Source organism: Canis aureus, chromosome 21 (genome assembly GCF_053574225.1).
Source record: "Canis aureus isolate CA01 chromosome 21, VMU_Caureus_v.1.0, whole genome shotgun sequence".
NCBI classification, from domain to species: Eukaryota; Metazoa; Chordata; class Mammalia; order Carnivora; family Canidae; genus Canis; species Canis aureus.
Window position 1 is genome coordinate 42,923,717 of NC_135631.1, and position 15,380 is coordinate 42,939,096.

General features: G+C 37.0%; 1 protein-coding gene across 2 annotated transcripts in view; it reads right to left on the reverse strand.

Moving 5' to 3' along the window:
- Nucleotides 1-15,380, reverse strand: part of COG5 (component of oligomeric golgi complex 5) — a 296,918-nt gene that overhangs the window by 52,843 nt on the left and 228,695 nt on the right. For both annotated transcript variants that reach the window (XM_077864022.1, XM_077864023.1), the window contains exons 13-14: nucleotides 6,641-6,802; nucleotides 4,619-4,718 (exon numbers count right to left, since the gene is read on the reverse strand). In XM_077864022.1, coding sequence (XP_077720148.1) covers nucleotides 4,619-4,718; nucleotides 6,641-6,802 — 262 coding nt within the window. The remainder of the gene's footprint in view (nucleotides 1-4,618; nucleotides 4,719-6,640; nucleotides 6,803-15,380) is intronic.

Below are 15,380 nucleotides of genomic sequence, written 5' to 3' on the forward strand. Positions count from 1 at the left end.
GCTACTGACCTGCATTAAAGTTGAAACCTCTCCTTAAATGTCACTCCTATTATTGTTTCCATTTAAATGGCCTGCAACCTAATTAAATGTCAATCTACTTTCTCACAGTTTATAACATTTGACATTTACACCAAGATTCTAGATGTCATCCTCTGAAACCATCAGATAGTAGTTATTGTTGGTAAATGTCCTCCCAGTTTACCTTTTAAAAGGACCAATTACTATATTTGCCTATAATTTTTAAAAAGATTTTATTTATTTATTCATGAAAGATACAGAGAGAGGGGCAAAGACATAGGCAGAGGGAGAAGAAGGCCCCCTGCAGGGAGCCCGATGTGGGACTGGATCCAGGACCCCGGGATCACGCCCTGAGCTGAAGGCAGAGCCTTCAACCACCAAGCCACCCATGCATCCCTATTTGCCTATAATTTTGACATGACAAGTTTATAAGCTTATAAAGGTTTATAAAGGTACCACAATAACTCCTTTATATACTAATATTTTAATTTCATTTTAATATCCAGAGGACAAGAAAAACATCGATTCAAACATGAAATAGCAAGGTCTAGTGACATTTTCTTCTAAAGGTCACATTTCAGAACTATACAAATTAGTAACATATAACCATTAAATTATCAGTTTTGTTCAGTTCAATCATAAAATAGGATATACACATCTGTAGGTGTGTGTTTTGAACATAAAATTCTACTTAGTAAATTAATTATAACTTCAAAACTGATGTCAAAACAAGTGAATAAGAACTTTTAAATAAAGACAGTCTAAAAAACACTGATCTCCTTTTCACAAAAGGGCACCTGGGAAGCTGATATTCACATTACACACTAAATTAAATACATACTAGAGGTAGTAAAACCCTTACTGGTTATAATTCACGTATGAAAATTCAAGGTTAAATCCCTGTTCTTTTCTAAACTTAAAAAAAAATCATCTAAATATCTGTTATGCTCTGTATGTTTGTATCCTCATTCACTCCACCCTGGATTTATACCTTGAAACCTAATGCCCAAGGAGATGGGGCCTTTGGGAGGTGATTAGGTCATGAGAGTGGAGTGAGCACCTATGAATGGGATTTGTGCCCTTACAAAAGAGGCTTGAAAAAGCCCCCTTGCCCCTCTGCCCTGTGAGGTTACAGGGAAAAGACAGCCATCAATGAACTAGTAAAGGGGCTCTCACTAGATACCATTTATCTGCTGATGCCTTGATCTTGGACTTGGCTCCAAGAATTGTGATCTTGGACAGGCTCCAGAATTGTGAGAAATAAATTGATGCTGTTTATAAGTCACTCAGTTTTTATCATTTAACTTATTATGGACCAAAGCATTATCCATTAAGACCACAGAAGTTAAATTATAACACATACATAAAATATATCATGCATATATTAAAGTAGATTTAGACCTCTATCATATATTGTAAAATAAATTAGTGAATAAAGAAGTCACAAAAACAGTCTCACTTTTCTTAAATAAAAAACAAAGAAAGATCTATTTGTGTTGAAGTACGATACAGTTTAGTGCTTGGTTTAGAGTAAAATCTGAGGTTTTAAAAATTATTTATTTAAAAGATTTTATTTATTTATTTGAGAGAGAGAGGGCAAGAGAGCACAAACAGGAGGATTCTGGAAAGCTGCTCATACTACATTTTAGGTTCTGTCAAGTCCCTCATTTTGAAAACATGTTTGTCTTGAAAATTCTAGCTTTCCTTTATCTCACTGCTTGAACATTCCATTAAGGATCTGATTTCTATCACTTATCAACCTTGTGGACTTAAATTTTTCATCCATAGAAAGAATTCTTCATTTCCAGAAATATCATACCATATTTCAAGTCAACATTTCCATTTACAGATAAAGAAGTTATTCTACTTTAAATTCTGTTTCAAGTCTTTCTCCCACCAAAGACTTAATACTGGGTATTTTCCTCTAAATTTTTTCAGTGAAATAATTCTTTTTTTTTTAAGATTTTATTTATTTATTCATGAGAATGCACAGAGAGGAGAGAGAGAGAGGCAGAGACGCAGGCAGAGGGAGAAGCAGGCTCCATGCACCGGGAGCCCGACGTGGGATTTGATCCCGGGTCTCCAGGATCGTGCCCTGGGCCAAAGGCAGGCGCCAAACCGCTGCGCCACCCAGGGATCCCCTTCAGTGAAATAATTCTAAAAGAACAAGAATATAGCAAGACCAAAGAATAAAACATGTCCAATTTAAAAACATAAAGGAATAACAGAAATACTACTATTAGCCCAGAATAAGAGATGTATACTAAAATGTTACATAAATCCTTAATCAATAATATATTTTAAAAATAAAGCATATAATGCTTTTTCTACTCTTATTAATGCTTAAGCTCTGTTTAAGCACTGAAATCAAAGTTGAAAATAACTTTCTGGTTAGCTTTCAGCATTGTAGGTTTTGTAAGCCTGAGTAATTTAGGGTCACAAACTATCTGACCACCAGTATCAATTCAATCAAACATCTGTTGATACATTTTAATTTTGTCAAAGCCTTTACCATTAGTGTCTTAACTTATCACTACCACTGCCACCTCCTCCAACAGAAAAGAAAAAAATATATATATACCCCCCCACACACATACACAAACATATGTGTACATATATACACATATATATGTAAAAAATATATATATATATCTTTCAAATAAAATGTAAAATATATTCCTGCCCAGAGGAATGGAAGAGTTGCCTCTCTAATCCTTCCATAAATAGGTCAAAAGATCAAGGTCAGTATATATATATACTGGCTCTTCCTTATAATGTTGTTCTCAGGTGGGACCATCTAATTTTTTTTTCCTGACATTTTAGTAATTACACTAGATTCTATTGGATATAATACTGAATTTCACTTACAGTAACAAACCATGTTTTTAAAAGCAATGATCATAAAAAAAGCTTCTATTAAAAAAGTTTAAGAGGCAAAATTAGTTATCTAATTACCTATGAAGAGCTTCCATGGTCTCTGTAGGACCAGTTTTCAATAAACAAAAATTTTAAAAGCTAGTTCTAAATTGCTTGTCAAAGCTACAAGAACAACTGAATGGAAAACAGCATATTAATGTGCAAACAAAATCTGGCCATCCACTGGAACTGAAAGAAGCTTCATGATATGACTGTTACCACCAAGGATCATTTTATGCAAATTCTTTCTGTTCAATTTGGTACCAACCTACCCTAAAAATCATTCCAGAACCAACTAGAACTACTAGAATATAGGTAAAGCCAGATTACTTCATTTTATGATGTTTATCTGGGAGCAGTCAGAGAGGCTAAAGTGAAAACATGGCTGGTCACTCCTGTAAAGACAGTAGAGATATTGGCACATTCCTTAAAACTCATCTATCAGCACAGCTGAAAATATACTAAGCCTTATGCTTTGGATTTCAGTTAGCATACACACATACTGGTTAAACATGTGTGCTTAACTTGAAAACATTAATGCATAGAATTAGGACTATGATGCAGTTATTTACCCATATTTTATTTATTTTATTTTATTTTATTATTTTATTTTTTAAAGAGTTATTTATTTATTCATTCAGAGAGAGCGAGAGAGAGGCAGAGACACAGGCAGAGGGAGAAGCAGGCTCCATGCAGGAAGCCTGATGTGGGGACTCGATCCCGGGTCTCCATGATCACACCCCAGGCTGCAGGTGGCGCTAAACCGCTGCGCCATAGAGGCTGCGCTACCCATTATTTTAAATACAAATAAAATAATCTTTCAAATAAAATTATATTAGTGTTTAACTTCCATATTCTAGGATTAAAACCTGTTAAAAGTAAGCCAACATTTTTTTTTTTTAAGATTTATTTATTTATGATAGACACAGAGAGAGAGAAAGAGAGGCAGAGACACAGGCAGAGGGAGAAGCAGGCTCCATGCCGGGAGCCCGATGTGGGACTTGATCCCGGGACTCCAGGGTCGCGCCCTGGGCCAAAGGCAGGCGCCGAACCACTGAGCCACCCAGGGATCCCCGAAACCAACATTTTTAATCACAATTTTAAGCACTTCACTTCTTCTAGCCATCTTTTAATAGTTCAAGTCAATTTCACAACAGGTATGAATGATATCTGGGGTGAGTGGTCACACCACTGGGGAATTTTGATCAATCTGAGGTAATTATATTTAAAAATCTATATACATAATGATGCCATAAGGTGGTACAGACATTTTTTTAAGCCTTATGAAATCTTCCTGTATTCTGAAAGTATAACAATGGCAGGAGGGCCATTTTTTAAAATAGATTTAGCTTTTTGGGGGGCTCAAATTCATCGGGAAGTTTCAAAATTTCCATAAAGTAAAACCAGTAAATTCATAATCAGTGAATTCAGTATTTATACTTATAGTCAAGTATAATTAGCAGTTTCATTTTAATTTTTAAAAGATTTTATTTATTTATTTGACAGAGAGAGGGAGCATACAAGCAGGGGGAGTGGGAGAGGGAGAAGCAGGCTCCCCACCAAGCAGGAAGCCAGATGTGGGACTTGATCCAAAGGCAGATGCTTAACCAACTGAGCCACCCATGTACCCCTAATTAGCAATTTTAAACAAAATCAGAAAGTTTACAGAAGCGATATCACTTACAAGCTGCTCCGATTTAACACCGTATAACTGGATGGTCTTTGCCACGTTTCTTGACACAGCTAATGTGAGGTCTGCATCTACAGCAGCTACGTTTAGTTCACTGGAGAAAACAAAAACAGACTTTAATTATTAGCAACATAGTTCATCAACAAAATGAAGAACAACATATAAACTTAAACCCAATAAGCAATGTAGTGATTCTTTTTATAGATCTCACTGATTGCTTCCAAGAATTGGTTGCATTGTCTCTTTTTTTTTCTCTGAAATTAGCATTAGGAAAAAGTGCTTTGAGATGGTTTGGTTAATGACCAGTTTCTCATTAATAAAAGCACGTCATGTGTGGGTCCAGGCTGTGATTAAGAGAGTAAATTGTGTACAGATTTTTAAAGTAGCACTCTTGTTAATACTGATAAGTGCAATTAGAGACACTGCATATCACAGACATCTGCAAGGAAATGACAGCTTTTGAATGGAAATCATGACCTTGGAAGGACATAGGCTAAAAATATAAATTACACATGATACATAAAGATGCTCAGTAGCATTCTGTAGAAATTATGTCAATCCATGCTATTTTGTAGAGTAGCTTTTTAAATATATCAAAAGTATAACAAAAAATTTAATTTGAAATTTTAAAATTTGGAGTCTTGAAGTATTTTTCTGGCATACTTTTTTCAACTTTAACACTGGATTAGTTGGGGCTGCAAAAAAGGAAAATGAAGTATTTTGAAGACCGTGGAAAAAATAGGAGTTAAAAACTGGGCAAAAACCCGTATTTAGTTATTGACTTTGAAGGAGCAAAATAAATCTTGGCACTTAATAATTTTCTTTATGAAGAAAGTAAAGGACTTTGAAACAACACTAGTGCATACTGTGTGGAATAAAAATGCCCTTTCAGAAATAGTGAGACATAACTTTATTAATGCTCACTTTTAAATTCTACTGAATATTGGTGTAACTATGCTTCTTCAAGCTTCATATTGTTTTTGATTACAGCACTGCCAAGCTGCCCAGAGGAATGGAAGAGATGCCTCTCTAATCCTTCCATAAACAGGTCAAAAGATCAAACTGAGAAAAAAAAAAAAGATCAAGTTGAATCTAAGACTCTTCTTGTCACTCCATACAGAACAGATAACAGAGATATTACAGTAAAAAAATCTAGAGTCAGGACTTTGGAAGGTCATGATAATTGTGTAAAGATTCAAGATCAGGATGCACAGCAATTTCAACACCATATAGGTATGTTTACAGCTGGATATATGCTCACAGACATTATACCTGTGGCTTCTTAGTCCTACTTTACATGGCTCCAAGTCACCATCTTCAAATTTGTATAGTCTAAAACAATCTAGACAGTTCTACACTTTGGTCGTATATTGCCTAACTACTATTTTTGTTTCTTAAAATGTTCACCTACAAATGCACAGACCTACTGTTATGACAACTTGTTAGCTGTGACAGGAAATGAGATAGTCTTAACTTCAAATTAATCTGGGTAACTGTAAATGTCTAAGGCAACAGTATAATTACATTGTCTGCAAGCATTCAGGTGGCACCTCTACGAGGATACCTTACCTTCTGAGAGTTTTAAAAGCTGTCACATTCACTTAGAAAGCTCAAAATAGGTTCAAGTAGGCGAATCAAGATTATAATCCTGTGTATGCCATGAAGCACTTTATGGATTTAAGATAAAAACACTAAGCTCTATGCTTTAACTTCTCAATATGTAAAATTATTTTTATGATTACTTTACTGTATAATATTATTTACTATGGAATAAAAATTAGGTTTATTTGGTATCCTTGATGAGATATAGAATAATTATAATAAGCTATCTTTCGAATGCACTTAAATGGTTTTATCAATTGGAATTTTAAGTACGTACTGTATGTGCACTGATTCATTGCAAAACTCTTGATTTAACTGCAGGATTAATTACTTGAATTCATTTGAAGCAAATCAAAACATCACTAACAAATGTGGCAGGCCTTTTACAGCATGCCATTATATAAAAATACATACCTTGCTATAGTTTTAATGATACCTTCAAGTTCATCTGCAGAAGGAGGATTGCGACCACCAGGGGGAAAAACCAAGTTGATAGGATCAAAGAGTCGAGATAAAGATTTTGATAAATAAGCAGCTTCATAGGGTTGCAGTGAGTCTTTCAAAGCCTTTTCTGGGCTGTGGAAACAAAATATATTAAAACTGAATTCAGATCATACAAAACTAAATGCTATTTTATTGGGCTATAAATATCTTACTTAAAAACCTATCTTCTAGGGATACCTGGGAGGCTCAGCAGTTGAACATCTGCCTTTGGCTCAGGTCGTGATCCCGGGGTCCTGGGATCGAGTCCCACATCAGGTCCCCAGAAAGGGAATCTGCTTCTCCCTCTGCCTATGTCTCTGCCTTCTCTCTGTGTCTCTCATGAATAAATAAATAAAACCTTAAAAAAAAAACCTATCTTCTATATAAAAACATAACTATATGAACAAAAAGAAGAATTTTGTTTAAAAAGTATACTTCATAACTAAACCTTTACTAAGAACTAAATGTATTAATTCATACATAAGTCATATGTATAAATACAATATAAGCCAGCATTTACCATAGTCTGTCATTTGAAATGAAAAGAATAACAATGTAAAATCTTAATAATTCGAATGGGGTTATGTCTTTGCTTAGGAAATCCAGTTTTTATATCAAAGTTTCACAAGAAAGCCAAGTATACAGAAATCTGCTCCACTAACTCAACTCATTTCCCACAGAACTCCTGGAGAGGGAGGTGCACAAGGTCCAGGCTTTTATCAGCCTTCCCATGCCAAACTAACAGAACAGGGACAAAATACAGTGTTTGTGAAAGTGCAACAATCACATAAATCCTCCCAATTGGAGAGGCAGAGACATAGGCAGAGGGAGAAGCAGGCTCCCTGTGGGGAGCCCTATGAGGGACTCAATCCCAGGACCCCAGGATCACACCCTGAGCCAAAGGCAGACGCTCAACCACTGAGCCAACCAGATGCCCCCCAATTGGAGTTCTAAGCTCATTTGTTTCACAATATTCTTCACAAACCAGAACTTAGCCTACTACACACATCTTTCCTTCTTACTCTTTCCTTCTTACTCTTCCCATGCCTCCAATTACTTGTCAGCAGTAATTGTCCAATTACAGTCAGCAGTCCCACTATTGGGTCTTCTATTTTTCTTTTGGCAATTATATCAAATGTCTCTATAACCATCATTTCCATCTGCTTTCTTATTCTTCTTCTTTTTTTTTTAAAGATTTTATTTATTTACTCATGAGAGACACACAGAGAGACACACACACACACACACACACACACACACAGGCAGAGGGAGAAGCAGGCTCCAGGCAGGAAGCCCGATGTGGGACTCAATCCCGGGACTCCAGATCACACCCTGGGCCAAAGGCAGGCACTAAACCGCTGAGCCACCCAGGGATCCCTGCTCTCTTATTCTTATAATTAACTCCCTATCTCTCATATCGTCCCTGTTTATAATCCTTCTACCAGCCCTTCCATTGTCTTTTTCTTAAATAAATCCCCCTTCATTCTAAATGTCAACCTTGAAAACATTGGACTTGCTCTATCATATAATTTATGAAACCTTGCTTTCTCCTTTCCCCACCCTTTCTGGTCATCTACAAGCCCTAGAGGTCACAATGCTCTTGGCTTGTACATTATAATTCCATAGTTATCTCTTAGCATTTTCATTCAGTAAGTATTTCCCTCAGCACGTATTTACTGAGAATACTATGTACCAGGCCCTGTTAAGTGCTGGGAAGATGTAGATTACAAGTACTTTACAATGCAATGGAGAAATGAGCAGGTAAAGGGCTAACTATAGTGATATCTGTAATAGGTGAAGACAGAACACAATGCAAACAGGGAGGACCGTACCTAAATCGGCCTGAGGCAACCCTCTATTGAAGACCCTGCCATCTATTTAAATGTCTTTGCTATTTTTGCTTCTGTCATTTACTGACCTTAGGAAGCCTCTCCTCTTCTGCAGATATTTCAGTTCTGAGTTTTAAGTACTAACATTCTTCCTGTCTTCAGATCTGTACTAAAGATCCTTGGTGACTACAATGCCAAAACTGATAGCTTTCTTAAAATCCATCCTGTATGAGGAATCTACTTTTATTTTAGCTTTTCTAGGGAGCTCCCCTATTTGAGTCATCATTTTGAACTACTCTACTTTTAAGATCTCAGAGCTTGAAAACCTTTCATACTCCCACTGTCCCTATCTCCTTCACTCCTACAAATACTATTAAGTCTCTACAATTTGCCAGGTAATTCCTAGGTGTGGGAAATATAGTAGTGAAGTCAGTCAATTAAAATTCCCTGTCCTCCTAAAGTTTACTAATGAGAAACTTAAGGTTGCTAATGACAAAGACACACACAAAAAAAGAAATACAAATTGTTAACTGTTTTATAAATATGGAATATGAGAGTTGTAAGTCTCAAGAGAAAAATGAAGCAAGCAAGCCAGAAAGAATGTGTTCAGCTAACCTTTCTCTTTCTCTCTCTTGCTCTTTTTCATCCTATTTTGGATAATAAGGGAAGGTTTGCTGAGCAGAACTGAAGGGAAAGAGGGAGCAAAGTGCTAGAGACTTTCAGGATAAGAGCTTTCCAGGCAAAATAGGAAACGCAAAGGCCCTGAGGAGGGACCACATCTGACTTGGTTTGCCACAAACTTTGAGGAGCAGAGCACACAAATGCCAGGAGAGTATTGCAAGATGAAGTCAAAGAGAAAACAGATGGAACATATCATGCCAGGCTTTGTGTGTCAATAAAGGTGCTAGATTTTACTCAAAAGAACTTTCTCTTAGACCTTACTGTGATCAGTGCTATGGAACCCTTTCTGACTCACCCTCCATCAGTACTAGGTCTGTCCTTCTCTATCCACAGTCAACTCTTTCAACTATTAGCATCCTGATTTCTCTAATTCACCTTCCTTTCAAATCTCTAAGAATTGCTTATTTAGATGATCTCTATATCTGCTGCTAAGTTACCCACATATAGCAGAGGAAAAAGTAAATTGTATCTATTATACATTTATGCAAAACCTTTAATTTCAAGAGACTCTAAGTGCAAGGTATTAAACTGAAATTCTACATTTGCAGCCCCTTGCTCGCTATAGACCTTTCTCCTCTATTTTACTCTAAGACCAAACCACTGGCAATGACCTTCATCAACTCAGACTTCTGTGGCTTTTTTCCCCTCTGTGACTTCATCTACTCTCTGTGATTGTCCTATTATCTCAAAGAAAGAAGTAGCTTTATTCCTTCATCCATATTAAAACTTTTAAGAACTGAATCTACTGCTCTTCCCATCCTTTCTTAAAAAACTGCTTTATTGAGAGAATTCATTCAATTCAACCATTTTTAAAAATGTACAACTTAATGGATTTCAGTATAGTCACAGATATGGGCAACCATCACCGTGTTGTTTTAGAACATTTCATCACCTCAAAAAGAAACTTCATATCCTTCAGCTATAAACCCTTTTACTTCTCACTCCATCCCCAACTCTGAGCCACTGCTAATACTGATCTAATTTTTATTAGATTTTGCTATTCTAGACTTTCATATGAATGGGATCAAACAGTACCTGTTTTCTGTGACTAGCTCCATTCACTCAGCATAATGTTTTCAAGGTCTATTTACATTGTAGCAAGTATTGGTACTTCATTCCTTTTTATGGCTGAATAGTATTCCATTGTATGGATAAACCACTGTATTTTACCTATTTGCTAATGGATATTTGGGTTCTTTCTATCTTCTGGCTACTATGAATAATGCTGCTACAAACATTTGTTACAAATTTGTGTAAACACTAAAAAATCTGTTTAATGTTTTGTTTTGTGAGAAAATACATATAACAAAGCTTACCATTTTAGCCATTTTTAAAGTGTACAGTTCAGTGGTATTAAGTACATCCCTTCTTGATTGTGCAACCATTACCACCATCCATCTCCAGAACTTTTTCATCCTCCCATACAGGAACTATATCCATTAAACAATAACTCCTGATTCCACCCTCCCCAAACATGTTTTAACTTGTCTACGCATATGCCTAGGAGTAGCATTGTTGGGTCATATGCTAACTGGCTTTAATAGTTTAAATAACTACAAAATGATTTCCAAAGACCTGTGTCATTTTAGATTTCTACCAGCAACGTATGAGGGTTCTCATTGCTCCACATCTTTGCCAACGCTTGTTATCTTTTTGATAAAGGCATGCTAGGGGTGTAAAGTAGTAACTCACTGTGATTCTGATTTGCATTTTCCTAATGGTAAGGATATTTTCATGTGTTTATAGGCCATCTTTCTATGTTCTTTGAAGATATGTCTACTCAGAGCCTTCTTCCATTTTTTAATTGGGTAAATTGTCTATTATTCTTGAATTCAAAGGTCTCTTCCGTATTCTACATACAAGTCCGTTGACAGATACAGGAGCTGCAAATATTTTCTCTCAGTCTTGATAGTATCTTTTGAAGTACAAAAGTTTTAATATGTCAAATAGTCCAATATATACATTTTTTTCTTTGGTTGCTCAAGCTTTGCAGGTCATAGCTAAGAGTTCTTTGGCAGATCCTAAGTCATCTAGACTTGCCTCTATATTTTCTTCTGTTTTATATTTTTGATCTTACATTTAGTTTTTTTTTTTAAGATTTTATTTATTTATTCATGAGACACAGAGAGAGAGAGAGAGAGAGAGAGAGGCAGGCAGAGACACAGGCAGAGGGAGAAGCAGGTTCCACGCAGGAAGCCCGATGCAGGACTTGATCTCAGGTCTCCAGGATCACGTCCTGGGCCGAAGGCGGTGCTAAACCACTGAGACATCAGGGCTGCCCTGCATTTAGTTTTTTGATCCACTTTGAGTTATTTTTTTTATATATGGTGTGAGGTAAGGTTCCAGCTTTATCCTTTAGAATGAAACTATCCAGTTGTCTTACCATCATTTGTCAAAAAGAGTTTTCTTTCCCCATTGAATGCTCTTAACAAGCTTTTTGAAAAGCAGCTGACCACTGATATATGGCTTTTTTCTGGACTCTCAATTATTTTTTTTAAAAGACTTTAATTATTTATTTGAGGTGGGGGGAGAAGGACAGAACACACATGAGCACGGGAGGGACAAAGGGAGAGGGGAAGCAGATGCCCCACTGAGTAGGGAGCCTGACTCAGGGTTCCATCCCAGAACCCCGGGATTATGACCTGGGCTGAAGGCAGCCACGTAACTGGCTAAACCACCTAGGCATCCTTGGACTCTCGATTCTATTCCATTGATCAATATGTCTCTCCTTGTGCCAGTGCCATATCATCTTGATTACCATTGCTCCGTATTAAGTTTTGCAATTGGGAAGCATGACTCTTACTGTATTTTTTTTTTTTTCTTGAAAACTAGTTTGGTTATTCTAAGTACCTTGCAATTCCATATAAACTTTAGAATCAGGTTGTTACTTTCTTTTTTTGTGTGTGTGTGTGGTAAAAATATATACATATACATTTCTTTTTTTTAATTTTTTATTGGTGTTCAATTTATCAACATACAGAATAACCCCCAGTGCCCGTCACCCATTCACTCCCACCCCCCGCCGTCCTCCCCTTCTACCACCCCTAGTTCGTTTCCCAGAGTTAGCAGTCTTTACGTTCTGTCTCCCTTTCTGATATTTCCCACACATTTCTTCTCCCTTCCCTTATATTCCCTTTCACTATTATTTATATTCCCCAAATGAATGAGAACATATAATGTTTGTCCTTCTCCGACTTACTTCACTCAGCATAATACCCTCCAGTTCCATCCACGTTGAAGCAAATGGTGGGTATTTGTCATTTCTAATAGCTGAGTAATATTCCATTGTATACATAAACCACATCTTCTTTATCCACTCATCTTTCGATGGACCCCGAGGCTCCTTCCACAGTTTGGCTATTGTGGCCATTGCTACTATAAACATCGGGGTGCAGGTGTCCTGGCGTTTCATTGCATCTGTATCTTTGGGGTAAATCCCCAACAGTGGAATTGCTGGGTCATAGGGCAGGTCTATTTTTAACTCTTTGAGGAACCTCCACACAGTTTTCCAGAGTGGCTGCACCAGTTCACATTCCCACCAACAGTGTAAGAGGGTTCTCTTTTCTCCGCATCCTCTCCAACATTTGTGGTTTCCTGCCTTGTTAATTTGCCCCATTCTCACTGGTGTGAGGTGGTATCTCATTGTGGTTTTAATTTGTATTTCCCTGATGGCAAGTGATGCAGAGCATTTTCTCATGTGCATGTTGGCCATGTCTATGTCTTCCTCTTTGAGATCTCTCTTCATGTCTTTTGCCCATTTCATGATTGGATTGTTTGTTTCTTTGGTGTTGAGTTTAGTAAGTTCTTTATAGATCTTGGAAACTAGCCCTTTATCTGATATGTCATTTGCAAATATCTTCTCCCATTCTGTAGGTTGTCTTTTAGTTTTGTTGACTGTATCCTTTGCTGTGCAAAAGCTTCTTATCTTGGCGAAGTCCCAATAGTTCATTTTTGCTTTTGTTTCTTTTGCCTTCGTGGATGTATCTTGCAAGAAGTTACTGTGGCCGAGTTCAAAAAGGGTGTTGCCTGTGTTCTTCTCTAGGATTTTGATGGAATCTTGTCTCACATTTAGATCTTTCATCCATTTTGAGTTTATCTTTGTGTATGGTGAAAGAGAGTGGTCTAGTTTCATTCTTCTGCATGTGGATGTCCAATTTTCCCAGCACCATTTATTGAAGAGACTGTCTTTCTTCCAATGGATAGTCTTTCCTCCTTTATCAAATATTAGTTGACCATAAAGTTCAGGGTCTACTTCTGGGTTCTTTATTCTGCTCCACTGATCTATGTGTCTGTTTTTGTGCCAGTACCACACTGTCTTGATGACCACAGCTCTGTAGTACAACCTGAAATCTGGCATTGTGATGCCCCCAGATATGGTTTTCTTTTTTAAAATTCCCCTGGCTATTCGGGGTCTTTTCTGATTCCACACAAATCTTAAAATAATTTGTTCTAACTCTCTGAAGAAAGTCCATGGTATTTTGATAGGGATTGCATTAAACGTGTATATTGCCCTGGGTAACATTGACATTTTCACAATATTAATTCTGCCAATCCATGAGCATGGAATATTTTTCCATCTCTTTGTGTCTTCCTCAATTTCTTTCAGAAGTGTTCTATAGTTTTGAGGGTATAGATCCTTTACATCTTTGGTTAGGTTTATTCCTAGGTATCTTATGCTTTTGGGTGCAATTGTAAATGGGATTGACTCCTTAATTTCTCTTTCTTCAGTCTCATTGTTAGTGTATAGAAATGCCACTGATTTCTGGGCATTGATTTTGTATCCTGCCACGCTACCAAATTGCTGTATGAGTTCTAGCAATCTTGGGGTGGAGACTTTTGGGTTTTCTAGGTACAGTATCATGTCATCAGCGAAGAGGGAGAGTTTGACTCTTCTTTGCCAATTTGAATGCCTTTAATGTCTTTTTGTTGTCTGCTGAGGCTAGGACTTCTAGTACTATGTTGAATAGCAGTGGTGAGAGTGGACATCCCTGTCTTGTTCCTGATCTTAGGGGAAAGGCTCCCAGTGCTTCCCCATTGAGAATGATATTTGCTGTGGGCTTTTCGTAGATGGCTTTTAAGATGTTGAGGAATGTTCCCTCTATCCCTACACTCTGAAGAGTTTTGATCAGAAATGGATGCTGTATTTTGTCAAATGCTTTCTCTGCATCTAATGAGAGGATCATATGGTTCTTGGTTTTTCTCTTCCTGATATGATGAATCACATTGATTGTTTTACAAGTGTTGAACCAGCCTTGTGTCCTGGCGATAAATCCTACTTGGTCATGGTGAATAATTTTCTTAATGTACTGTTGGATCCTATTGGCCAGTATCTTGTTGAGAATTTTTGCATCCATGTTCATCAGGGATATTGGTCTGTAATTCTCCTTTTTGGCGGGGTCTTTGTCTGGTTTTGGAATTAAGGTGATGCTGGCCTCATAGAACGAATTTGGAAGTACTCCATCTCTTTCTATCTTTCCGAACAGCTTTAGGAGTATAGGTATGATTTCTTCTTTAAACGTTTGATAGAATTCCCCTGGGACTCTTGTGCCTTGGGAGGTTTTTGATGACTGCTTCAATCTTCCCTGGTTATTGGCCTGTTCAGGTTTTCTATTTCTTCCTGTTCCAGTTTTGGTAGTTTGTGGCTTTCCAGGAATGCGTCCATTTCTTCTAGATTGCCTAATTTATTGGTGTATAGCTGTTCATAATATGTTTTTAAAATCGTTTGTATTTCCTTGGTGTTGGTAGTGATCTCTCCTTTCTCATTCATGATTTTGTTAATTTGAGTCTTCTCTCTCTTCTTTTTAATAAGGCTGGCTAATGGTTTATCTATCTTATTAATTCTTTCAAAGAACCAACTCCTGGTTCTGTTGATCTGTTCCACAGTTCTTCTGGTCTCGATTTCGTTGAGTTCTGCTCGAATCTTTATTAACTCTCTTCTTCTCCTGGGTGTAGGATCTATTTGCTGTTTTTTCTCTAGCTCCTTTATGTGTAAGGTTAGCTTTTCTATTTGAGTTCTTTCCAGTTTTTGAATGGATGCTTGTATTGCGATGTATTTCCCCCTCAGGACTGCTTTTGCTGCATCCCAAAGATTTTGAACAGTTGTATCTTCATTCTTATTAGTTTCCATGAATCTTTTTAATTCTTGCTTAATTTCCTGGTTG